The 27,502-nt window shown below is 36.6% G+C and overlaps 1 protein-coding gene across 4 annotated transcripts in view; it reads right to left on the bottom strand.

Annotated features, from left to right (window-relative positions):
• DYM (dymeclin) overlaps positions 1–27,502 on the bottom strand; it is a 268,960-nt gene that overhangs the window by 202,253 nt on the left and 39,205 nt on the right. For all 4 annotated transcript variants that reach the window (XM_090285536.1, XM_090285535.1, XM_090285537.1 and 1 more), the window contains 3 exons: positions 20,470–20,563; positions 19,378–19,508; positions 10,184–10,256 (listed from right to left, as the gene is read on the bottom strand). In XM_090285536.1, coding sequence (XP_090141662.1) covers positions 10,184–10,256; positions 19,378–19,508; positions 20,470–20,563 — 298 coding nt within the window. The remainder of the gene's footprint in view (positions 1–10,183; positions 10,257–19,377; positions 19,509–20,469; positions 20,564–27,502) is intronic.

The raw sequence follows: 27,502 nt of genomic DNA, 5'->3' as shown, positions 1-27,502 counted from the left end.
AAAATTGAACTTAGATTAAAATCTGATGACATATTGAAATAAGAGCAAACAAAAAAATGAACCGCACTGTGGTATGCTGTAGGCGTCATCAACCAAAATTAGAAAGCCTAGGACCTGCTTCTAAGTGCCCTGTTAAGCTCACTGGGTTACCTTCAACACACAACTCTCTCTGCATCTCGGTTTTCTTATTTGTAAGTAAGTACATTAGGCTAAATTATGTCTAAAGTCATTTCTTGCTATAACTTTCTATAATGCTCAAAAAAAAAGAAAGAAAGAAATTCAAGGCAATGTTAGGTTCCCATGAAAACAAAACTTAAAATATATTAATTGGGCTATCAAGTGCCAAATAATCAGGGAAAAGAGCCAGACAGACCAATACTTGAAAGAAACCAAAATTCTACCATGCTGAGTGTGGTGGTTTTTAAAAGATGAAAAATGTTTTAAGCCAACAGATCGTTCTTGTTTAATGTCCTTGTATAATCTTCAGAAGATTTTCATTACACAATCACCAAAACAAAGTTAACTTTAAAAAGCCAAAGTGTTACTTTGGCTGCCATATCATCCCAAGAACTTTCCACCATCTGGCTGAAAATGTCCTAGAACAAACTACTGTTGGAGCAAGTTATTAATTTCATGGGAAGAAAAAAAAAGACAGGCACCATGACCTTGCACTGCTCTGCTAGGACAGAGTGGAACACTTGGATAAAGACAAAAGCCTTCATGAAATGGGTGTTAGTGTTGGCTAAGGGCAAAGTCAACGAATACAGAGGGAAAAAACATCCTCCTCTGACTTACTATTGGATAAGAAACCAAACGGTACTGTAAATGGAACATAAATTTAACAAAAACAACTGGCAAGTTCAAAGGGTTAAGACCAAAATTTAAAAATATCACGGTCACGCCAACATGGAGAGTCTAAAAGTGAAATACAAGTAAAGATTAAAAATTAATATAGTAAATTACAGATAATGCCAATAGTAGTTATGGCTAGTTTTAAAAGTCAACAAAATCAAAGACACAGTAATACTCCTCATTTATAGTAAGTCCTTTAACAGTGGAACACAAAGTGCCTGGAGTTAGGAGTCAAAAAACATGAACGCTAGTCTCAGAACTGTCACTTGTTATCTTCATCAGCCATCTTGCTTGTCAACCTCATCATCTATAAAAATTGAGGTGAATAAAATAAACCCAAATATTCATTCTACATTTTTATGGTTTCTCAAAAAACCAATACTATATATGTAACAATGTATCAAATGTATAAAATATAGCCACAAATTCTCTTGAAAAAAAGTTCGACAACCAAAAAGAGCTCTTAAAAATATCCTAAAAACTCAAAAATCATTATGAGTTGATAAGATGGATACATAGTAGTAAAGCAGATATACCAAAAAGATTATGTGGATGTCCAAAATGCAATTATACCAACTTATATGTATCATTCATAAAACAAGGAACAATGAGTGAAGAAAGCTCTCAGGAATTAAAAATGATTGCTAAACCTTCATAAAAAGTTAGAAATGGCTTTTAAATATATGAAGAGATGTTCAACCTCACCTGTTATGAGAAAATACAAATAAAAATCGCAATCTGATTTCCATTTTTAACTTACAAAAAAATTATACAATATTTGCAAGGCTCTGTGAAATGGTTTTGGTGGTACTATAATTGGTATAATCTCTGCAGGAGGCAATTTTTATCAAATTCATCGTATTTTTATCAGATTTTAAAATGTACGTATTTAAATTCAACTCTAGATTTATATGATGAGTATATATATATATATGCATAAAGTGAATTTCTGTGTTTCGTAGTATGTCCAGACAGTGCAATATTATTCGGCACTAAAAAGAAATAAGCTACTAAGCCATGAACACAGAGGAACCTTAAATATATAGTTATTACTAAGAGACTGAAGCCAATTTGAAAAGGTTGCATACTCTATGATTTCAACTATATGACAGTCTAGAAAAGGCAAAACTATGGAGACAGTAAAAGAATCAGTGGTGGTTAGGGGTTGGGGTGGGTGGAAGGGATAAACAAGTAGAACACTGAGGATTTTCAGGGGAGTGAAGCTACTTTTATGATACTATAATGATGGATACATGTCATTATACATTTGTTATACCCACAGAATGTACACCACCAAAGCCCTGGCCAGGTAGCTCAGTCTCAATATGCCAAGGTTGCGAGTTCAATACCAAGTCAGGGCACATAGAAGAATCAACCAATGAATGCATATAAGTGGAACAATAAATCGCTGTCTCTCACTGTCTCTGTCTCTCTCTCTAAAAAAAATCAATTAAAAAAAGAACCAATGAATGCATAAGTAAGTGGAACAACAAATGAATGTTCCTCTTTCTCTTAAAATTAGTAAATAAAGATTAAAAAAAAAAGAATGTACACCAAGAATGAACCATAATTTACACTATGACTTTGGGTGATAATGCTGTGTCAATACAGGTTCATTAACTCTAAAAAATGTCCTGCTGTGGTGTGGCATGTTCATAGTAGGGGAGGCTGTGCATGCACAGGGCCAGGGGGTATATGAGAATTCTGTACTTTTCTGCTCAATTTTGCTGTGAACCTAAAACTGCTCTGAAAAATAAAGCTTGTTAACTTTTAAAAATTGTGTTATATTATTTAGAAATATAAAGGATAGAATAATGGGAAAAGGTTTAAGTTGTCGGCAGCCGTCCGTCTCGAGAGACGATGGTGTAGCTTCTTAAGAGTCTATCTGCACCGCTGAGAATGGCTGTGCAGTCCGACTCGGGAGTGACACGGTATCTGTCTCCTCCCGTGGGAAAAGGTTTAAGTAAACCACCAGAATAGCTAAGAATTAAAAATGATTGTCTCTAGGGAGGAAAGGAATAGAACAAAGAACATTTGTTCTCCCCATAAGTCTTCTGCACTATTTGATTTTTTTTCTCAAACCATGTGCAAACATACATTAATGATTTAAAATACCTGTATCAATGACTGTATTAAATATCCAAATGCTATGTAATCTGGATTATGCCTGAAAAGAAATTACTTTGTAAAGAATTAATTTGTATAGGTGGCACAAAAGAAAAAGAAAAAAAATCAACTCTTTGTTGACAGGATTAAAATTGGTAGTTAATGTCAAAGCACCTCATTAATATTTTGCTATACATGTATTAATAATAGTAAAAGAAATTAACAAAAGCGTGCTGTACCAGTCTTGCTTTTTAAAAAGTAAAAATTCTTTGAAGGCAGAGTCAGTCAAGGTTTTCAGGACTGATCTACCTTAAGCATCCTGCAAAGTGACCTTAAGAAGGTCCTGTCCCCTCTTCCTACTTCAATCATGTATATAAAATAAAAGGGCTAGGATAAATTTTTTTAAAAGCTTAATTCTAGTTCTAAAAATCCAATGATTATATGACTCTAAATAGCCTGTAAGTTATAAGGAAATAGGCACATGCAGGCAAAGTAAGAGCCGGGATTCAGGACTGTGTTTCTGCTAATTTTCACACCTAATGCCAGGCTGAAATCTGTCCTCCCGAACAGCCAGAGAAACTCCTCCAAGCAGCTTGACGCAACGGAAACTGGCCCCATGTCCCACACAGATTATTCAGCCTTGTTCTTCTGAAGCTCAGATGTTCTGTATCTTAGGAGCACTATAATTGTTAATGACCAAGTGCTACTATTTTTTCCTGAGAAGTTTAAAATACAAAAAATAACTCAGAAGCAAGTAAATTCATGTTTTTCTCGAGTACCTAGTGTGTGTACTACAACACGCTAGAAAGCATTTTTAAAATTTTTATGGAAGCATCTTCAAGTACACTTCTTTCATCCTTAACGCTGAGCAACAGGGTGGTGGAGGAAGTACAGAGCTCATCCCAGGACGAGATGCCCCCTCTCAGCTGCTGGCCCCTCTACTGCATGGAGGAACCTGCCGAGCTGCTCCTTCAATAGCTATGGGAATTGGTCTTCAAACAAATGCACTTCAGTTTCCATATCTTAATACTAAACAACCAAACTCGATGTCTTCAAATGCCTTTTCCAAGTGATGATCAATGAACTGTTAACCCCGATTTTACAGTGAGAAAACTGAGACCTGGAAGGACACTGATGGCTGGTGGTTGAGCCTGGGTTCAAACTCTTACCTTCTGGTTTCAGAATCAGTGGTGTTTCTGTACTACAGAATATATCCTATACTTCTTGGCAATAGCCAGTTAAGCATTTATGAACAATCTGAGCATGTGTCTTGTAAAATAAACATTTGTGGTGCTGGATGTATTTCAGATTTCTTCAATAAACCAGGTTAAGGTGGATATATTAAAATTTTTTTAACTGGGATTTTTCCCCTGAGGCACCAGAAATCCATTTTCAAGCTAAAAAGCTATTGTGAACTTAACATAAAAAGCTTTAATGGTACATGAAAATACTATCATCTTTAATTCAGTGCCTGTAATGTCATAAATACCTAATCCCACCAGAAAACTATACTAAATATTTATCTGGCAACACCTAAAACTTAAATGCTGACTTGCTTTGGCCACCCACCCTGGTAAGGCTGCATGTGGGCAAGTATTTGGGCATTAGCGTGCAGCACTGTAGAAAGGCGTTTTCCCAACAGTTGGGCCCGCCACTGCCAACCATGGGTCTCTCTAGTTCCTTTACTCTCTTCCAGCAACTTTAGACTTCAGAAGGAATTGTTTATGGCTCTATAGGATCTTGAACCACATACTCACTGTTAGCACCAAAATTTTTCAATATTCAAATTTTCTACAGTATAATATCTAAGCCAATAGCAGTAGTCAAAGGGCTGAATCAATGTGCACTTGATATCATTTTATTACATTTCAAAAATCCTGTGGAAAAAGTGAATTTTATAAAGATGCTTAATCATTTTATTCCTCCCCAAATACTTCCAAAATGGATTTTAGAGAAATAGCTGTAAAAATACATACTGTTCTTTTATAGCCTAATACATAGGGAACCCTAAACATAATCAAACCTTTACTCCTGCTAACGTTCAAATCTTTACTCCATCAAACAACATAGCTTCTCCACCCCTAACTTCCCACACACCCTCTGCTCTAATAAATTAATACACTGTGTTCTCATTACTCACACCCAGGTGGGCCCTATCCTGCTCCTTTCTGCCTCTTTAATGACCTAGCCACTGCCAATCACCACAACTCAAAATGACTGCAGCATTCATCAGCTGTTCCTCTTACTGGGCTATCTTCCTATGCATCTATACAGCCCTAAGCTCTTCTAAAGTCACTTTTCTTTGCTCAGGGCCTAGTACAGTACAGTACAGACACACAGTGTGTGCATAACAAATTTTTGGAGAATAAACAATGAAAAAGAAATTATTATACTGTGAAGGGATAATCTGGGAACTACTGAGATATGAACTGACTGTCCCTAAACTAAATGACTCCACACTGATCAACATTTATAACTAATTAACCTACCATTTCCTTAAACAGTGTTAAATGTTATTTCTCAAGTGTTTCAGCTTCTAGTAGCCCCTTTCTACTACTGTCTATAAGACACTGAACTCTTATAATATAATGTACCAACTGCAAAGGGCTTTGCGCCAGTACACCTGCCACGGAACATGCCTTAGCACAATGTGTGTTTCCATATAGACACAGTGCTGGGAAACAGGCAAAATGCTTTAAGCACACTGAATAGGTTGTGCTGCTACTGATTTACTGACTCAACAATTTATTTATTTAGTTTTAGTTTTTGAGAGCGAGTGAGTCAGGCTAATCTGCGTACTAGTGATACAACAATGAGCAAAACAAATGCTGCCACAGAAGAATCTATTTTCATGGAGTTCACATTCTAATTTTCAGAAATACAAACAGACCATATGAAAAGTAGTGATGAATATTCGGACAAAAATTAAAGCCTGATAAAAGGACAGAGTGAGAGGGGTGCTATTTGGGGATGGGCAGAGCAGCTGTTCCTAAGACACAGACCTCTGAGCAGAAAGAAGTTTGGAAGAGGTGAGAATGTGAGCCACGCAGGTATCTGAGGGGAGATATTCAAGGGAAAAGAAGAAGAAAGGGCAAAGGCCTCGGATACAGGAGTGGATTGGCAGGTTCCAAATTAGCAAGGGCACCAGCATGGCTGAAATAGCATGAGTGGCGTGGGTGGACAAGGGTAACGGCCCGTGTGCTCAAGAAGCAGATAAAGTCCCATTACCAAAACACACACACACACACACACACACACACACACACACACACACATTCCCCGAAAAAGACAGTGAAGGCAATTGATTACAAATATCTCACCTTTGCCAGTACTTATTTTTAAAACTAGGTAAGATCTTTTAGATTAAATTATAATTTAAAAATCTACAAATCAGTGCTCAAAGAGTTCACAGGCTGATAAAGGAGAACACATATATGGGCCCTGGAGGAGGAGGCTGAATGCTGGGCCTGGGAGCAGCAGAAAGGCCCACTCGGAGCTCACTTCACAGGGACCTGTCCAGAGAAAAGTAGTAGGGCCTGTTCTTGACAATGGCATCATCATTTACAGCTAACAGTGAGAGCTCTGAAATAACTACAGCAACAAAAACAGATAAAAAGACATAAAAGGAAAAAAAAAATCCAGTTCTAGTCCTCAAAATAACTTCTACTAACTAGAAAGCATTCCAAGCAGTCTGTAAAACACAAGTTTAGGGCCCATACAATGTAACAGTTCTTGATGCTGGGACCCACCTAAACGCCCCCACTGGGTTTCAACTCAACCATTATTACAGTAGCACTAGTAACCGAGACACTGTTACAAATTCTAAGTGTTCTGCTTTTAACTGTGTCCTGCCAACCACTTTCTGTTATACTCTGTTAGCATCTTGAGAAAAATATCTAAATCATACTTTATTCCTTTCCCATTCACTTCCTTGAGATCAATGAGCCCATATAATAATTAAAGACAAGGCTTTACTTTTGGAAGAGATTTCAATATACACTGAACAATGTCAAATCATGAGCCCATGCATGACTTAATCTTTACTTTAAATATATAAATGCTGAGAGGAGTTAAGGAAGTAATCCGGCAAGATGTGCAATTTTAATCTGAATTTGAAGGTTAACACCGCAGAGAATTCATATTTTATTAAGAAATCCAAACTGAAAAGCAGTATCAACTAACTACTTAAAAGTCAATTTTCATCACAAATAATTCCTTCAAATTCTGGGAGTTTATCTAAACTACTGCAGCGACCCCATTCTCTTCTTTTTTTTTTTTTTTTTTTTTTGGTTTTTCAATTACAGTTGTCCCCTTTTCCCCCAATTTCTCTCCCCCACCCAACCCACCCCCTCTCCCACGATCATATCCCTCCCCGCTGTCCATGTCCATGAGTCATTTATACAGGTTCTTTGACTAAACCCTTCCCTTGCTTATCCCCCTCTCTCCCCCCTATTGACTGCTATTCTGCTCTTCGTTCTATTTAGTTCCTTTGTTTGTGTTGTTCTTTAGTTTCCTGTATTAGGTGATATCATATGGTATTTTTCTTTCTTTGCCTGGCCTATTTCACTAAGCATAATTCTCTCTAGTTCCATCCATGTTGTTGCAAATGGCAGGAGTTCCTTAATAATAAAGTATCATTTAAAACTTAGTTTATACATCTCTAAATAGCTATCTCTGTTCTTGGTAATGAGTTGCTTTCAACATTAACAGAATGACTTCACAGTCTAATAAGAAATGCTTAAGCTAGCTCAGAATTGCCCTTGGCGGCCATGAGACAGATTCGCGGTGCTGTTCACACACAGAAGCGGCCCGTGCATGCCAACGTTCACACGCAAGTGTGCAGCAAGACTGATGGTGCTCAGGTGAGAGCATCCCGGTTTCCATATGTTAACATTCCTCCTTACATTATAAGCTGATCCCGATCCTGCACTACAGTCACAGTAGATGAAACATTAAAAGAGTAGTTTGGTTTCACATGGAAACAGTTACCAAGACAAACCTTCTTGGCGGGTGGAGTTCCAAGAATATTAAATCATAAGAAATTGTTTCAGCAGCTGGTTAAAGCTGAGTGTACATAACACAAGACATCTGGTTGTCTGTGCATTTTCAGTTCATTTAAAAAGTATAAACACATTAAAACACTGAAATGTCTGATATATTAACAACACTGTCTGCTTGCTCCCCAAGAGGATTTAAGTGGCTGGTCTAGTCATTGTACTCATGGCCTATTTACTAGCTAAAAGGATTTACTATTTCCATCCCCCTTCAAGATATTTTATCAACAAAGGAAAAAAATGTACTCATTTAGAAGATACTGCAGGTATTTGTAAGAACATAATGTAATAGAGGTGGTGCTATTTAAAAAATTAAATCAGGAACACATGAAACACCATATACTATGACAAGTAAATAGCAGACAACACGTGTTCCCCCCCCCCCACATTTGACCATATGTAACAGAAGCCTTACCACAGTGGCTTAAGCAAAATAAGGGTTTATTTTTCCAAATCAGAAGAAATCCAAAGATAAGCAATCTAGGGTTGGGGGGACAGTTCCATGATATCATCAATATCCCATGCTCCTGGGACACTATTCTTTGAGTGTGGCAGTCATCATCATATTTTTAAGATGTAGCCTAAGTGCTGCCCCCACATTCCAGGAAGGAAGAGATGGACAAAAAGCAAAAAGCTAGAGGTACGTGCTCTACAAGCTCACGACTTCTGCTTACATATAACTGTCCTAAACTGACACGCGGCAACATTTCAGGCACATTCAGTTCCCAAGGTGCCTAAAAACTAAGCTGAGCACACACTGGTCCCCAAACAACAATGGAGATTTGTTAGAAAGAAAGGTGAGAAAAGGATTGTTAAGCATGCTAATAGCTATGTCTGTCACAAGAGTTCAACGTGCATAGGCCACTTCCCCCATTACCTTCCCTGTCAGGTAGGTGAGTCCTCAGGACCTCAGCCCTACCTTCCAAGCTGTACACCACCAGGCCAAGTCACAACAGGGTTCGGGGTTCTCATTCTTAAATCTGCATTGCAAGTCTGGATGCTGCACTTATGCACAGCAGAGGCCAGGAGCCCACTCCCTCACAAATACTTGTCTTTCCTCTTTGGACTACCGGCAAATAGCATATTTCCAACAATATCCTCATATAGACCGAGATTCTATGATGATGTCTTAAAATCTACTTCCGTATTTTAAAAACAATTTCTTTCAAATATGCATTCTCAACAAGAATGGTATCACCCCCCTGACCCAGAGAATAAAAATTAGTTCTTTGATGTGAAAAACATCACAGATATTATGATTGGTGGCCCTCCAAGGGGAAGAGGCAATTAAGAAAAAAATGTCTAAAAGGGCTCATTGGAGAGATAATTAAAAAACAGGCTGACAGTAACTGCTTTAAAAAAAACAAACATTTTGAAACATACTAGAATCATATTCAGTTGCAGTGACAGAAACCCAGTACAGTAAACAAATAAGGGTCTATTTTTCTCACATGACAAGTCCAGGGGGAGACAGGTGGGGAAACCAGTAGTTGATGATTTGGTTCAGTAGCTCAATGGCACCAAAGAATTTTCTGTGAGTCTCTTGGCTCATGGTGCTAGGATAGCCATGTAACTCCAAGGACCACATCCATGTTCCCGACAGCAGGTAAGAGGGCTGTCAAGAACAGGAAAATCGGCCTTCTAGTTGAGGCAGGATCCCTTAAAGAGCTTTGCTCATACTTTCACTGGAGAACTTCCCCCTACATCTCAGTGACCACATCTAGCTTCATGAAAAGATAGACATGAAAATCTGACCTCTCCAAAAATGGCCATAAAACAAAAATGGCCAGGGAGCAAAAAAGAAGGGAAGAACGAGTAGTGGGCAAACAACTAGCTGTGTCTACCACGTATGAATTAGTTTCTCTTAAACCCTTGTTTACAGAGATCTAGAAGATCTCACACTACAGAGATTAATGTAATTCTGTGCCTACCATGTGCTTAGTATTGCTAAGAGTTTGATTTTCTTCCTCCAAAACCTAAAATTCTGTTTTGATACTGGATAGTCAGTTTAAATATTATTAGGCAGGAGAGATAAAAGAACTCCATGAATGTACAACCCTTAAAAGGCATACATAAAAGTCTGACATCAGGACCCACCAACTCTTCAACATGATCAACTGCCATCTTCAATATACAAAGATAAAACAAACCCTGGCATGGCCAGAACTTACAAGAGTGGAATATCAGTGATTAACTGCATCAAAGAGCAGACTAATTCTTCCAAGAGATCTTCTGAGTTAGAACCTGGTAAGATACATAAAAAGTTTGTTAACAAAGTAAAAAACAGAATGGAGTTGTTTAAAAGTTCAGTTTTTATTTCTAATGAGAATAAGAATAGTAATTATCACATAAATTCAGACATTAATGTTGACCTCTGAATAAAGTCCAAACCATAAGCAAGTTAGTATCTATTATGTTTTCATCTAGTAGAGGAATTATAAACACCAGCTATTAATTATATAGTTTTTAATGCTTGAAGGTATCTTATGATTTCTGTAGGCCAGCAGTTTTCAAACTTCTTACACTACACTATGTTTTTTCAAATGAAATCTTATACTAAAATCAAATATATAAAATACATTTTAAAAAATCAAGCTGCTCTAGCTGCTTTGTTTGAATCAGGAGTGGAGTACCTATATTCCCTCCCCCCTATAAATATCTGACTTTGCCCCTGACGTTCTTGATACACCTCAAAGAACCTTTTCTGAACCTGTGAGAACTCCACAGATCACAGACTGAAACTTGTAAGAAGCCAAACACCTCTTTACAGACAAAAAGCCAAAGGTAAAATGGATTTCCAAATCATAGAACAAGTGGCAAAGGTAGGCTGCAAGTTACTATCCCAACGGAAATGCTCCTGTGTTCCCAACTGCTCTTAGTGACTTCTGCTTTCGGGCAATACTGGCACACCTACTCCATAAAATTCTTTCTTCCCTCAGTTCTTATGACACCTTATTTCTAACCCACCTCTCCTTCTATTCATTCCCACTACCCACTTCCTCAGAATACCCTTCAACTATTGGTTTGTCCCCTAGATGTCCACCGTTGGCTTTCCCCTTCTCTCTTCTCACTTGCTGTGATCTCTTTTATCAATCACAATTTGTATGCTGGTGATTCCTCAATCTCCAGTTTCCCTCTTGGTCTCTCCACTGAACTTCACATCTTTATATCCAATTGTCTGCTGGCCGTCTCCACCTACACGCATCACATGTACTCAAAGCTCAACATGTTCGAAACTGAACTCAACTGTCTTGATGCTTCAAATCCCCTTACCTGATCTTTAGTCTCCTTTTGGTGACTGCATCAGAGGAACCTAACTAAATTCCATCCTTTCAGTCTCCTGGCTTATATCTTTTCAATTGCTTTAAGCTGATTATTACTACGTATCAGAAAAAAATCCAAGCTCCAAAGCACAGCATGCCAGACCCTTCAAGAAACAGGTCCTGTATCCCTTTCTACTTGGATCTCCCACCATTATTCTCTTCACAATTTCTATTCCAGCAACACCATCCTGCCTGCTACCTGCCACTTTATGCCTCCTCAATAATACTCTCTCTGCCTGGGATGCTCTCCAACAATAAAAACGTAATTTTTTAAAAATCCAATCTTTATCCATCTGAACCATCCTAAGTCTTCATTTCCTCCATAAAACCCAACTCTCTTGCCTTGCCTTGAACAAAAAAACCATCTAAACTACATCTATGCCTTGTGCATATCTTTCACTGCATATTTTGGTTACATTATATCATAATTTCTCTCTACATGCAATCAGGCCCCTCTTGGACTCTGTATTTGTCAAGGATGATAACTGACAAAGAACATGGCATGTGATGTATACTCAATACATGTTCGCTGAACTGAACCCAGCTGTCTAAGTAAAAATCTAATGGTTATTTCCAAAGCATCAAAGCACTTGGAGTCTCAAAGAAAGTTTAGCAGTTCTTTTTTCTAGACCTCAATTACCTGGTAGTCAGAAATTTTGAAGAAATCCCTTCCTGCCTTGCCATAAATAGAACTGGCACAGTAACCCTCTGAGGGGTGAGTGCCAAGTTTGAAGAGAACATTAAAACACACTAATCAAGGCTAAGAAGACTACACAGCAAGAATCAAGTTCAATAACCACATTAAATCCCACTCGAAGAGGTAGGCTTACTAGCTCAATGAATGAAGTAAGTAAAACAATGACATAGGTAACATTTGTCTCAGGCTACACAATAAGGAATAGATCTAACTGAAATCCTTCTCATTGTCAAAGCTATCCAACATAATCCACATGAAATAACAACCTATTCCAACAAGCTGATTTGCCAGCTGTAATATAAACCCAATACATGTTTGTTAAACCATCATTCCTTGGCTCATCCTACAGAATGTAGTGACCCTGATCCAAAAAGAACATATAAAATCATTCATTGATTCCTTAAAGAAGATTTCAGACCCAATGAGTTGGCCCATTTAATAACATACCCCTGTTCAGCCAACCAGCCAGCAGTGTTTTAATTAAAGGTGAAGAAATAAGCACTCAGGACCCATTGATGGTGCCTGATTGTTTATTTTTCTTCCACGATGTAAATACATCTAATTTTTAAATCTTAAAATGCTGAAATTGTTTTATTTTTCTTCCAGGGGTGTAAACACATATAACTTTGAAAACTTAAGATGGTGACAAGAATTCTCTATTCAGTTCTAATGCCATCCAAATCGTGACCTCAGCCAAGTTTTACAGCTTAATCAATTAAAGAGCATATTCATAGCTTTGTTATCAATTTAACATAATAATGAAAATGATAAAAAAAACATTTCACACAAGATATAACATATCAAGGTCAAAGCTCTAGAAAAATAAAAGACAAGAATAAATTAATTTCCAGCTGAAATCCCTGAAAACTTCCATTTACTTTAAAAAAACAAAGAAAGAAAGAAAAGAAATCCTGCAGAATACTATACGCTTATTCCTGGGCTAATCTATAAGCAAATAATGGCATATCAAGTGAAGAGTGACAAGATTTGACTGTTTACCAGGTTTTACATTAAGGAAGTCACTCATACTACATTATTTTTCAAGCAGTATTTATGTCTTTCAGCTTTCATATAAAGGTATTTTTCTTAGTTCCAATAAAAATAAGTAAATATAAAGTCATCTGCCAAAAATTACAGTAACACACTCACGTATTTCTCACAAGAAAGATGATATTGAAAGTCCTTAAAATTTGAATGACACAGTAAACTGAGGTTCTTTGAGCATAGGGCTTTGCAGAAATTCAGTGTGTTTACTGTATTGTGAAGTTTACAACCCAATTTTATCTCAAAAAATTTTAAATTGACTCTATAGCTCCAGTCAAATACTTCAGTATTTTAAACCTTAGCTTCTGGAGGTAATATTAAAAGCTACCATTTACTGAGCACTCTGCCCTTGGAGAGGCACTGTGCTACTTCATCCTCTTCATCCCGCATTAATCCTGACAATAACTATTAAGGAGTAGATACAAATATCATTTTAGAGATGAAAAATCAATGCCCAAAGAGATTATAGTTTACTTACAGTAAGGGGCAGAGCCCAGATTTGAACCCAAATACAGACCCCCAAAGGAAGAAAAAGGAAAACCTAATAAATAAACTGTTTCTAAAAACCTATTTCTATACAAAATTGGTTAAAAATCTAGTCAACCAACTCATGTTTCACTGAAGACCCTAAATACAAACCCCTACTGAGTACTATGAGCTACATTAGAGGAGAAATCTGAAATACCACTTATTATTTTATACATCGAGGTGATTTATTATACACTCACTATCCAATTTAGAAGTAATTTCAAACAATGAATAAATATAAACTATTATCATGAGTATTATGCATAACAAGGTCACTGAAATCCCACCCCTATTCCTAGGGTTATCTCACTCTAAAGGCCTGACCCTGAGACTCTGATCTCTAAGAGAATCACCAGAGGAAGAAGCAAAGGAAGACCAGACAGTATCTGCGCTCCCTTACAGCTCTCATAATCTATGCTTGAAACTAAGCTCATAATCTGTACTTGAAACTAAGCTTCGGTTCCTATTCTTTCTGTTCGGCACCCACTCAGTACCGAATGCCAAGATACCATGCTTTCATTTTGCCCTTAGGGAGAGCACCAGAGAACAGAATAATACCATAATCAAATGTCTTCCATCAGAGTGGGAGGGGAGTTCAATTAAAAAAAAACAGAGCTATACTCCAAAAACAAATTGATAATGTGCCTGAAAAATTTAGAGCAAAAATAACTTCTTTAAAATGGAAGACACATAGCTAGGTTACATTTGCTATAAATATATTCAGAAATCCATAGTGGAATCTATCTTATTGTCAGTTTTCATTGTGGAGCTAATATTGGAATTACTATTCTATATTTAAAATCATATTTAAACTTCTGATTAGCAAATTCATATATACCTTTATACATTAATCATAAATTAAGAAAAAGCAAATGGATTCCCTCTTTTCTAAAAATAATATTGATCTACATTTTAATGCATATTTATAAGCCTGTATCCCACACCATTCCAATAAAATCTTCAATAATTCTGGTGTCTGCTATAATTGTGGTTGAATGGAAATGTTTCTAATCATCCTCAAGGAAAATACAGTCTACCAAGTTTCATTATAAAAAATGCCTCCTTGTAAAGTTTAATTGATTTTATTCCACTGATAATATAAAAGAAAGAAAAGGAGAGAAGAGAGAGATCGCCGATTATATGACCAAAGAACAATTCAGGAGCTCCTAGAAGCACTCTTATTTTTCTGCAAAGACAGACTGCAAGTCTTACATGTTAAATATTTTAAAGAAATAAATCCATGCTTTCTTTTTTCTGAGTCACATTTTTTTTGCATTACTTATCTATAACTCTTTCTCAGAACTGTGCAAAGGCTTAGAAGTTAAGTTTTATATTAAGACAAAAATAAACAAAATAAATTTATATTGAACTACAGTATTCCCTCACTTATTGCGGGTATTACGTTCTAGACCGCCCGCCCCCCCCCGCGATAGGTGAAAATCCACGAAGTAGGAACCTTACATTTATTTTAGTATTTATTTATATTTTAAGGCTTTATAAACCCTTCCCACACACTTATAAACTATTCCCAGTCTCTTATTAACCTTTCCCACTCCCTTATTAACCTTTTCCACACTTTCATAAACACTACTTATGTTCTTAAACATATTCTACACTCTTAAACCTACGTCACTTTAACAACATAACGTACACAGTACCGCAAAATTCCACGATATAGCGAAAAATACACAATAAATAATTAAATATAATACTTTTTAAAATCCCCCGATATAGTGAGGCCACGATAGAGTGACCCACGATATAGAGAGGGACTACTGTATGTTATGCCAAGGAAATATAGTTAAGCAAACCTTTTAATACCCGGACTTGACAAGTCCCCAGTCTCTCTCTCTCCTCTGCACAAAGCTGTGCTGACCGGTCACTAAGCTCCTCAGGCCTACGCACCCCGCTCTGCACGGCTCTGCACAGCTCCCCTGCCCCACCTTCCCCTCAGCGCCCACACAGCAGCCCACCTGGGGGCATGGGGAGTACACTCTTGCAAAGCAAACCCTATGTTCCCTCCCTGTGGTCCTGACCCAAGTGCCTCCTCTTTGGACCTTCCTTTCACCTTATTTTTCCCCCTTTGATTGCGTCTATCTTCATTCTCTCAATCTCCATAGGCTTCTTCCCTCATTTAAAAAATTAAAAATATTTGTAAAGAAGCTGTAACTGCCTTCTACTGGCAGTACAGTGGCGTTGTTACTCCAAAGGGCTCTCCTGTACAAAACAACCAGTTCTTCGCTAAAATATACATTTTAGCGCGTTGATGGGCTTCCAGAAAGTAAAGGAACTCTCCAAAGACCCCAGCATCGTAACCAAAGAGAACTGCAAGCAAACATACCGCGGCTTGCACCCAGAGGAAAACACTGAGGCTGTAAGCAAACTCCAGGTGGACCCTGAGGAAGATGGCAACACGAAGCCCATACCAGCAGACCAAGTCTTCAGCTGGTGGCATGGAGAAGCTGAACCTGAGATGCCCCGTTAAGCCTAGAACTGCTGAATGAGGATAAAGCGGCCTCATCCCTCATTTGGGGCCTCATATTAAGATGAAACAAAAGCTCACAATCAACATCATCAAATACATAAGGAAACAAAGCACCAAAAGTGTCTGCAAAACAAAGGACAGGTTTAGATCCCCAAAGGACTTAAAATATCGTACAGGGTGGGGCAAAAGTAGGTTTACATTTGTGAGTACATGAACCAGAGTTTATTCTCATATTATTTATTAATTATTGTATTATTTTCCATGTGAACAGCTGTAAACTTACTTTTGCCCTCACCCTGTACTTATGAGATACAAAATGTAAGATAAATAATCAGTTATTACCTTGGCAAGAATGGGGTATAATCCCGAGAGAGAGGAAAGGAAAACTCGAATTAAATGCAAAAGGAAAGTGGAAACAATTTTGTGGTACTTCCTAGCTTTGCCTAGGGCAGGCTTTGTCCCCAACTGATCTCAAGGACATGGGCAAGTGTAAAGAGCTTTCTTTGCATAATGATACAAATTCTGTCTAGCAAACGATCTACTACCACTACCACATTGTACATAGCCTATGGGAAAATGTTCAAATATGAAATCCTCACAAATTCTGATTACAAACTGAGAGCTTATTGAGACTCGCATTACCCTCATAAAGACAGCTCTCCTGAATATGCCAACAATATTCATTTGATCACAGCAGTATTACAATGAATTGGAACACACACAAAAATTCAGGATGCTGTAATGATTCAACAATATTAAAATGCCTCAGTTGACTTTGCTCAAATGTTTGCAGATGGTTATCTACTTGTCAATTCAACCTTCAAACAACCTGTACTATTGTATATTATCTATCCCTAAGTAGTCCTTCACACACCTAATTCAGATATTCATATACAGTAGTCCCTCTCTATATCGCGGTTCACTTATCGCGGCCTCACTGTATCGCGGGATTTTTAAAAGTATTATATTTAATTATCTATCGTGGATTTTTCGCTATATCGAGGGATTTTGTGGTACTGTATACGTATGTTGTTAAAGTTACATAGGTTTAAGAGTGTAGAATATGTTTAAGAACATAAGTAATGTTTATAAAAGTGTGGAAAAGGTTAATAAGGGAGTGGGAATGGTTTATAAGTGTGTGGGAAGGGTTTATAAAGCCTTAAAATATATATAAATACTAAAATAAATGTAAGGTTCCTACTTCCCGGATTCTCACCTCTCGCAGGGGGGTCTAGAACGTAATACCTGCGATAAGTGAGGGAATACTGTATTATTAGCTGGTAAATGGGTGTTTTCAGCTACTGCAGAGTAAGGTTCCATATTTTTCCATTCAACAGTATCTGTGCAGTTGTTTAATTGCATCTCATTTTTGTAACTTGTAAAAAGACACTGGCAGAAAATATAAAAAAGACTTATACTATGTGAAAAAAAGAAGTCTAAAACGAACAACATGTAAGACTAAGATGAAAATAATTACATGTCAAAACAGCAAGTCTTTAACTTTAAGCTTAAAAAGATATTCACTGGACTTAAGCTGGTGGACCAACAGAAAGCTCAGTTGTAAATAAAAAGAACAAAATTAAAAGATCATGTAGAAAATCCTGAATTGCTAACTATAAAAGAAGATAGGGTCTCAGTACACAGAATCACCAATCATCAGACCTCACTGATGGCTCTTTCAATGATATAACAATCTTGATAATGTGGTTGTGGTTGAAAAAATGTCATTTTTACACTGCCTCTACAGTAAGTCACCTAGGATGCTCACAAACCATGCTTCTCAAGCTTGAGCATGAGCAGGGAGTGCAGGTACAGAGAGGGTAGTCCAGGAAGACATTTGGCCCCAAAACAAATACAATGTATCCTCTAGTAAATAGATTTACTCAGTAAGTAATGAAAAACAATTTTATATTAAAATAAATGATACGGTGTTAAATAAAGGTATAATATATGCGCAATTTTATAACATGATGCAAAACAAAGTGTTAAGTTTGCAGGTGCTGCTTGGGCTATCCTCTTCGGCCCTATGGGGATAACCATTCGCTCCAGTCTTGCTGCTAGAACTGCCTGGAAAGGTTTGCAACTCCCTAAGTGAACTATATTTTGGCACTGCTGGTTCCAGAAAAACAAAACCTACCATTAGCAAAACTAACACATGCAAAACACAATTCAATTAAAAGTTCTACCTGTTTAAACATTATCAGAGTAGGAAATTAAACATACTCATGTCTTAAAACTCAAAATCAGCCCTGGCTGGTGTGGCTCAGTGGATGGAGTGCCAGCCTGCAAACCAAAGGGTCGCTGGTTTGATTCCCAGTCAGGGCACATGTCTGGGTTGTGGGCCAGGTCCCCAGTTGGGGGCATGTGAGGCAACCACACATTAATGTTTCTCTCCCTCTCTTTCTCCCTCCCCTCCCCTCTCGCTAAAAATAAATAAATAAAATATTTAAAACATAAAAATTAAATTAAAAAAAAAACCTCAAAATCAGTGCATAAAGCTCTAGGTAGGCAAGAAAACCCAGTAAGGGCAAAGATGTATTTTTAAAAAGGAACCCAGGAAACTCAGGAGCAATACTGCTTTTGCCCTCAGAAAGAGAGGAGATAGCTTGAAGGGTAGATGCAAAACACTGTTATTCTCCATATTGCATTTATTAATAATCCCATTCTCCCCCTTTAATGCTTAGACATGAAACATGAACAGCTGATCTTGAAAACGACAGGCCCTTCTAACTACTGGCGAAAGAAAAAAAAAATCTCAGCAATATCAGGAGAAAATAGTAACCGTTTTCTGTATCTTCAGAAAAAGATGACATACAGCAGCATCATAAAACTGTCCTTGAAAATGTTATTTCTCATCAAGTAGCCTCAAAGACACTCAGATTCAGAGACTGTTGTTATATCCTATGAAAGTAACATTTAATACTTATAAAATCTGTAATTCTGATTGGTTGTCTCACTTAATAAGATATTGCCCTAGTAATATTTAAACTGACATCTGTTTCCTGAAAAAAATACTTGTGATTTTTATTTTTATTTTCCATATGAATGGAAGTCAAAATAAGTAAGTCTCAATCCTATTGGCTTCCTTATGTTTTTTTTAAAAAGGGGGGAAAAACAGAGTCTTGGTTCTTTTAAATTAATATAGGGGAAGAGTGACAGCATCAAGTTATTTAAAAATGAAAAGTATGAAAGGAAAAATGGAACTTTCAAAATTATAATTTTATTCCTCAAATTCTGCGTTTGTGTTACACATGCTTACCCCAGAACATCTTCAAAGGCAATACTTACTGTAACTGCCCGATTTTTCTTCATAAGTAAAATGAAGTAGTAACTCCTCCTCTGACATCTCACAAATGAACACTTTCAGCAAATAACAAATAATAAACAAAGCATTGTGTGTCTGCCAAATGAAGATGTGACTAGAAAAGAAAGACCAAAACCACACAAGAACCAATATTTAATCATGAGCATAATCAGTTATTTCTAGTCCATTATTTCTTCATGATTTCTCAATCATTTTGCCCATTGTTTGAATATTAGAACAATGTCCATGTCTTTTAATGGCTCATTAACCAGTGCTATCTATTACAGTTTAATTCATATTTCATTCTATATATTTTACATAGTGAGTCAACTTAATAAAAATATTTTCCTTTAGGCATGACTGTTCTTTGTTCTGAACTTTATAGCTGTCCCACACACAGGCAATTCAAAGAAAAGAAAGCTAAGAAAATTAAAAATATATAGTACCATAAAAAGAATATATGCAAATACACAACCAAAATTTTAAATGGAGGATCATCAGTAGTAGAGCACAATAATTGCTATTTGTATTAATAACCATGAACTCACAAGAAAAAATTTAATTGGGTTCAATATAATTTGTTTGAAAGCTGGGCAATGAACAATCTTTCATAAGAGCTAACCAGAAAAAAATATGCCCAAGTGTTTTCCATTGCATCTAATATAAAACTATATATCTAATCTGAACCTTCTTTCATCTAATATAAAAGAAATTAAGAAAACAGATGTGGAATGAAATAATATTCAAACTAAGTAATTATTTAAACTAGGTATGACCAACAGTGATAACAGGGAGTATCTTTTTAGTAATAAATACATCACTATTAATCTTCTTAAAAATATATATTCCTAAAAATTGTCTAAAATGCTGAAATCAAACAGATTCCAGAATTTATTATCTCACCCCAATGACCTGGACAGCAAATTAAAACTTCTCTTTTACTTTTTTCCCTTAAGAATAAAAATAATTCCTTTATAGCTTTCAAAAGACCATAATCATAATCAATTTCTACCAATATATAAAAAATACTCATACTGTTAAATATAAAAAGAACATGACTTAATCAGCCAACTTACTTCTGACATTCTGCTGAAAGTTTTAGTTCTTTGGTTCTAGAAAGGAAGACCTTAATTAATGCACCAAGGTTTCCTGTTCGAGGATTGTTTTCAACTGTAAGACAAAAAGATTTTTAAAAGTTAGAATTAAAAACCAAAATCAAAGTGAGCATATCATAACACTTACAAAGCCAAATGTCAAACTAAAGTTGCGCATGGACCAACCTTATTGTCAAAACACAATTTTTAAAAAGTTGCTGCTTGTTCATAATTCTTTCTGAACAAAAAATAATGTACAGGATGAAGTGACAACCCCTGGCTGCTGTGGCTCAGTGGATTGAGCGTCGGCCTGAGAACCAAGTGTTGCTGGTTCGATTCCCAGTCAGGGCACATGACTAGGTTGCACGTCAGACCCCAGTTGGGGGTGTGAGTGAGAGGCAACTACACAGTGATGTTTCTCTCCCTCTCTTTCTCCTTTCCCCCTCTCTAAAAATAAATAAATAAACAAATATAATTTTTTTTAATTTAAAAAAAAGATGAGGTGACAAACAGAATAGCCATCTTATCTGAGAATCCAAAATTGTAGAGAAAAGATGTAATAGTTAATATACATACATAATTCACACACACATCATTCTCTTTAGAAAAGCAGATGTTAAAAAAACTCAAAAGTTGATCATCTATATCCCCAGTACATAGTATACACTCAACTGTAAAGGTAAAACTGTTCAAATAATAACAAATTATAATCATGAAAAATAGAAAAGACACATAAAGACAGCAATGTGGTTAGTGGAGAGCTACTTGACCAGGCAAAATTTTAAAGAATTTGTTTAAAAAAATTTTTAAGTTTAAAAGGTGGGCATTTCAGCAAAGCCAGCCTGAAGAATTGAGAGAAGACTGTATTGGGAATTAGAAGATCTAGCTTCTAGATCCAAGTCTATAATGATGGAATATTGAACCGCAGACAAATTATTTACTTCTCCACCCCCCATTTTCTCATCGGGAAAAGAAACAACAGCTAACATATATTGTACAATATACACTATGTGCTTTACATGCATTACCTACTTTAATCCTCAAAACTCCATTATGACATAAGCACCAATATCATTTCCATTTTAAAGTAGCTCACCTGTCGGTTGTTACTTGTTCAAAGACACATCCTTATCTACTGGCTCAAACCCTTGGCTCTAAGCTATGCCATACTAACCCCCTATAACCAAGCAATTGGACTTAATGAAACAATAAAGTTCTATCAAGCTACAGAGCAAGACATAGGTTATGGTTCATTTTGTGTGTTGACTTGACTGGGCCACAGGATGCCCAGCTATCTGGTGAAACATCATTTCTGGGTGTGTCAATGAGAGTGTCTGCATTTGAATCAGTGTCCTGAGTAAAGCAGACTGGTGTCCCCACTGAAGGCACAAAGAGAAGTGGGAGGAAGGCTGAATTCTCTCTCTCTGTCTGACTCCTGAGCTGAAAGACTGGTCTTCTCCTGCCCTTGGACTGGGACTTGCAACACTGGCTCTCCTACTTCTCAGGCCTTTGGACTTGGACTGAAATTTATTTACACTGTTAACTTTCCTGAGTCCTCCAGATGGCCGACAACAGATTGTGGGACTGCTCAGCCTTCACAGTCATGTGAGCCAATTTCTTATAATAAATTTCATATATATACACATATATATATATGAAATTTATTATAATTCACATACATACACAGAGGTACCCCCGTTTAACATGGTACTTCTATAACACGGTTTCACTCCAAATTGGTTAGGGAACTGGGGAACCCCCCATATAACACGGCACTTCTATAACACAGTTTCACTCTAACATGGTTAGAGAATTAGGAAAAACTAAATTAGAGAAATCCCTGTATAATACTGAATGTGATAAAATTTTGGAGTGTATTAATCTAATAAACTCATCCATCAAAGAAATAAAACCGACAACATTAAATGCTTGTTGGAAATATATATGGCCAGAGTCAATTCAAAGTGAAAATCTAATCAAGCCAGCAGAGAACAGGATGGATGCAATAGTAGAACTTGCTAAGTCTTTAGGAGGGGAAGGTTTTGACGATACGAGTGTAGAAGATAACCAAGCATTGCTGGTAGAAGAAGCAGATGAAGCAATTTTGGTGGAAATGTCATCTGGAATGTGCCAAGATAACTTAGGGGACAATAGCACTGATGAAAACGAAGAAGTTAATCAGTTTAGTCTAAAATGCGTAAAGAAAGGCCTAGACTTAGCTGAACAGTTAGTCATATTTCTTAAATGAAGATCTTTGCACTGAAAGGAGCACAAAGTTTAAGGGAGAACTTCAAAAGTACTTAGCACCACATAACAAAATTTATAAAGATCTCTCAGCTAAAAGCAAGCAATCTAAAATAACAGACTATTTTTGCAAAAAGTAGAGCAGAGAAATCAAGATAATGCTGAAGAAAGTTGAGAGGATGAGGATACCTTATCAAAAAAAAAATGCGTTTGGTTAATGGAGCTTAGTAGTGATGATGAAGAAAGCATTACTTAATTCATATCAATATGTACTATTTTTGATGAAAATTGCTTTAATAAAGATATTTTTCTTAATTATAAAAATATAATAGTATTTTTTTTTTAATTTTTAGGACCTAACCTCCCTTTTTGTACTAGTTCTTTGTTTCATGTAACATGGATTCGCATAACACAGCATTTGTTAGGAACCTAACAACCGTGTTATATACGAGGTTGTGTGTGTGTGTCCGTCCACCCACCCTATGGATTCTGTTTCTCTGGAGAACCCTGACTAATAAAGTACAAATACACAGAAGTTAAGAATTCGTCTTAAGAGAGAGAGACTATTTAGTCAGAACCTTTAATTTTACTGATGGAAGAAAAAGAAGTCCAGAAAAGCCATGTATTGGGCCCCAAACCAACAACAGTGTGTTAGTGACAAATGCCCAGTCTTTTCAGTTTAGCAATTGTTTTCAAACAGTGAGATTCCAAAGTTCTAGGTGTTCGTTCCACTTTTGAAATACATTTTAACTATTTTGAAAACCAGAAGTGCAAACACACACATCAGCTTGTGCTGCCAAGAGAATTCATTTCTATGCAGATCTGCAAATTATGCTTTTGCTGCCATTTCTATGCATAATATCTAAACATCTATGTCAAAAATATAAAAGGATAGAGTTCTCCAGAGTTTTTTTAATCCAGGTCTGCACATACATACTTTCAAAAAATGTACGTGGGAATAAAGCGCCATTCCAGCATACCTGCTCTGTGCTCGATAACTGCCAACTTAACTCAGTTCTGTTGGCTGGGTATGTGTTCTTGTCACAGCTGAGAGTTAATGCAAGTAACTGTATAACTTTCTCGTTGTGACAGAAGTTGTGGCACCTTGCTGTTACACATGTGGTTCATGGACTCGTGGCAACAGTATCATCTGGGAGCTTGTCAGAAGTACAGAATCCCAGGTCCACCCTACACCCAACGAAGTTTACAGTGCTTTTCAAAGTGAAATGTGCATTTAAATCACAAGACATTCTAATTAAAATTTAAATGCTGATTTTGCCCATGTGAAGTATGACCTGAGACTGTATCACTAACAGTCTCCTAGGGATGCCCATGGCTGCTGGGTGGAGAATCCCCACTCTTAAGTCGCGAGGTGAAACGTGTGCTGCAAGTTTGGTCCAGCTTTCACCATTAAGAATAGGTATGTGATTATGCAAGTAAACAAGGAGCTGACTGACGGTGACGGGGGGGGGGGGGCGTGAGAGAAGGGGGGAAAGAAGGGGAAGGGTCTAGTCAAGGAACTAGTATAAATGACCCAAGGACATGGACAATGGGGTGGGAACTGACTGTGGGAGCGGGGGGAGGTGGGCAGTGCAGGGGAGAGCAACAGGGGAAAAAATGGGACAACTGTAATAAAAAAACAATAAATTATTTTTAATGCAAAAAAAAAGAATAGGTATATGATTATGATTAGATATTAGATATTGTTACAGTTTCCCTGAAACAAAAATTTCCTACTTTCAAGCTCTGGGTTTAGTTTAATGAAAGAATATCCTGAGATTTCAGGATGGACTGTTAAAACAATAGTTAATGTTTGCAAGTACATCATTGCACTTGCAATCATTGTGTAAATTAACATTAGCTATTGTAAATCAAAATAAAATACTGAAACAAAGAGTTGAAGTTGATATAATTCAGAATCCCAACCTCACAATCGTGTGGTCATTTAATAGCCCCTTTATTACTAAATTACTTTATAATTCTTTGGCTTTATAAATGGTTAGCTACTAAAAACAAAAAACAAAAAACTGTGTTATTGGAAAAAAGCAACCAGAGTACTAGATTGAGGTAAAGAAAGCTCTGCACATTTTCCATTCATTCAGCACGTATTTATGAGCTGCTGATATGTACTGTACTCAGCACTGCTTCAGGTACAAGGAAATACTTTTAAACAGAACTCCCTGTCTTAATAGAGCTGACATTCTAAGTTAAGTTTCCCTACCACACTTCTGGACAAGATGCAAATGGAGCAATAAACTAATATAAGTAAGTATGTTCAATGGTGTTTCAACAATACCCAATGAGTAGGCTTAATATTCCAAAGTACTTCAATGGAATTTAACAGGATCAAACCTAATTGGTAATAAATCAAATGCTATGTTGAAGCTGAATGAGCTTCAAGAGCCAAAGAGCCAGAGTAGAAACAGCGACATCTAACAGAAAGGCAGACAGGCATAATAGCACTAGCCTACAGGATCTGACCAACTTCAAATCCAAGCTCCACCACGGATTAGCTGTGTGACACCTGGCAACGTAACCTCCCCACACCTCAATTTCCTCATTTGTGAAATTAAGATCGTAGTATATACTTAAGCATAATACTCTAGAGCTTGAACTTATAGAAATCTATTAACTAAAGTGGGCTTTTGTGTAAAGAAGGGAATTCTCCAGCTCTATAGGAGTTCAAGCAAAGTCTAGGTAACACTCATATACGGGTATTATAAAGAGGATTTCCATTTGCAGTGGGAGGTTGAACTTGCTTCCAGGTCCTGAAACAACCGTTATCAATATCTCACTAAAATACCCACAAGCCCCGAGATCCAATAACCAATACACAGGAAACACAGAGAACAGAAACATACTAACAATCTATGGGGATGCAATTAACAGAACCTACATTGTAAGAAACTCTACAACCCACTTTCTTTTTTTAAATTACTTTTTATTTTTCAATTACAACTGACATTCAATATTGTATTAGTTTCAGGTATACAGTACAGTGGTTAGACATTTATATAACCTCTTAGGTGATCCCACCAATAAGTCTAGTACCCACTTGATACCACACATAGTTATTACAATATTATTGACTATATTCCCTGTGCTATTCTTTACATCCTTGCCCACTTTAATAAATAAATTGAGAGAGAAAAAAAGACAGAGACAAATGCAGGAGGAACCTAGCTATGAGAAAAATCATAAAGATATATCAACTAATAATAATAATGTGAGGACCTTGCCCTGGCCAGGTAGCTCAGTTGGTTAGAGCATCATCCCAATACACCAAGTTTGTGGGTTTGATCATCTATCAGGGTACAAACAAGAAGCATGATGAGTGGAACAACAAAGTCAATCTCTCTCTCTCTCTCTCTCTCTCTCTCTCTTTCTCCCCCGCCCCCTCTCTCTTTCTCCCTCTCAAATCAATCAATCAATAAATAATTACAAATAATGTGAGGAACTTATGGGTGTCCATATTCTAACAAACTGAGACAATTAGAAATTTTCTCATATCATTAATATCAGTGGATATTTTATGATGTCAAAAATTGTTTTTTAACCCTGGCTGTTGTGGCTCAGTGGATTGAGTGCCAGCCTGCGAACTGGAGTGTTGCAAGTTCAATTCCCAGTCAGGGCACATGCCTGGGTTGTGGGCCAGGTCCTCAGTTGGGGGCACATGAGAAGTAACCACATATTGATGTTTCTCTCCCTCTCTTCCCCTCTCTCTAAAAATAAAATAAGTAAAATCTTTGGAAAACAAAATTACACATTAAAAAATAATAAAAATAAATTATTTTTTAATTAAATAACAGTATTTTTCTTTAAAAATCCTTATTATAAGATACATACTAAAATATTTATGTATGAAATGATATGATTCTGAGATTTGTGTCAAATAAATATGTGAAAATGAGTGAAATGATATTATGTCTGAGATTTGTGTCAAATTAAAAATGAGGATATGCTTTTTGTTTGTTTTGTATACACTTTTTATTTGTGTATTCTTCTGTACATATGTCATACTTCAATAAATGAGTGAGATACAGATGAAACAAGATTAGTCATGAGTTGAAAATGATTGAAACTGGAAGATGAGTATATGGGAGTTCATTATGTTATTCTGTCTGTCTTTGAATGAGTGTAAAATTTTCAAAAATAAAGAATTGAAAATAAAATACCCATGAAAACAAAGATACAAGCTCACAAAAATTGTGAAATTAGGCTACAGTTCTTTCAAAAAATAGGAAACACTTTCACTAACTACAAATTTTATAAAACTGAACTACAAATGTATCTGGTAATCATTTGCAAGCCTAACTGCTTCAAAATGCCTTTGAGGAAAAATTTCCCTCTTACTGTCTACTCCAACCAGAAAATTTATTTGAATCTTCCAACACAGTAACTTTCATACAGATTCAGAGGCTACAACTCCCAGAAAACAACTGGTAATAAGAAATAAATAAGCCAAACACAGAGCAACTTATGCTGGAGAGTAGGGGTGGGAAAAAATGTTGATCCAGCCGTTCTATTTGGGGATTTTAGAATTCACTCACACTCCCAAACCAAGGAATGGGAATAATGGAAAGTCTCCCTTAAACGAAGCAAACATGTACAAAATAAAACCTTCCTGAGTTCTAGAAATTAGGTTAGAAAACAGGACCAGCCTACCTTCAAGGTAAAGTAACAGCAGACTCCACAAGCACCTACAGAAGCCACACAATGAATAGGGTTAATAAAAATGCCCTCTCTGGTAGCAAACACTGTTCCTTCATGG

Source organism: Furipterus horrens, unplaced genomic scaffold, assembly GCF_987537825.1.
Source record: "Furipterus horrens unplaced genomic scaffold, mFurHor1.1.pri manual_scaffold_8, whole genome shotgun sequence".
Classification (NCBI taxonomy): Eukaryota; Metazoa; Chordata; class Mammalia; order Chiroptera; family Furipteridae; genus Furipterus; species Furipterus horrens.
This window is presented reverse-complemented; position numbering and strand designations above follow the sequence as displayed.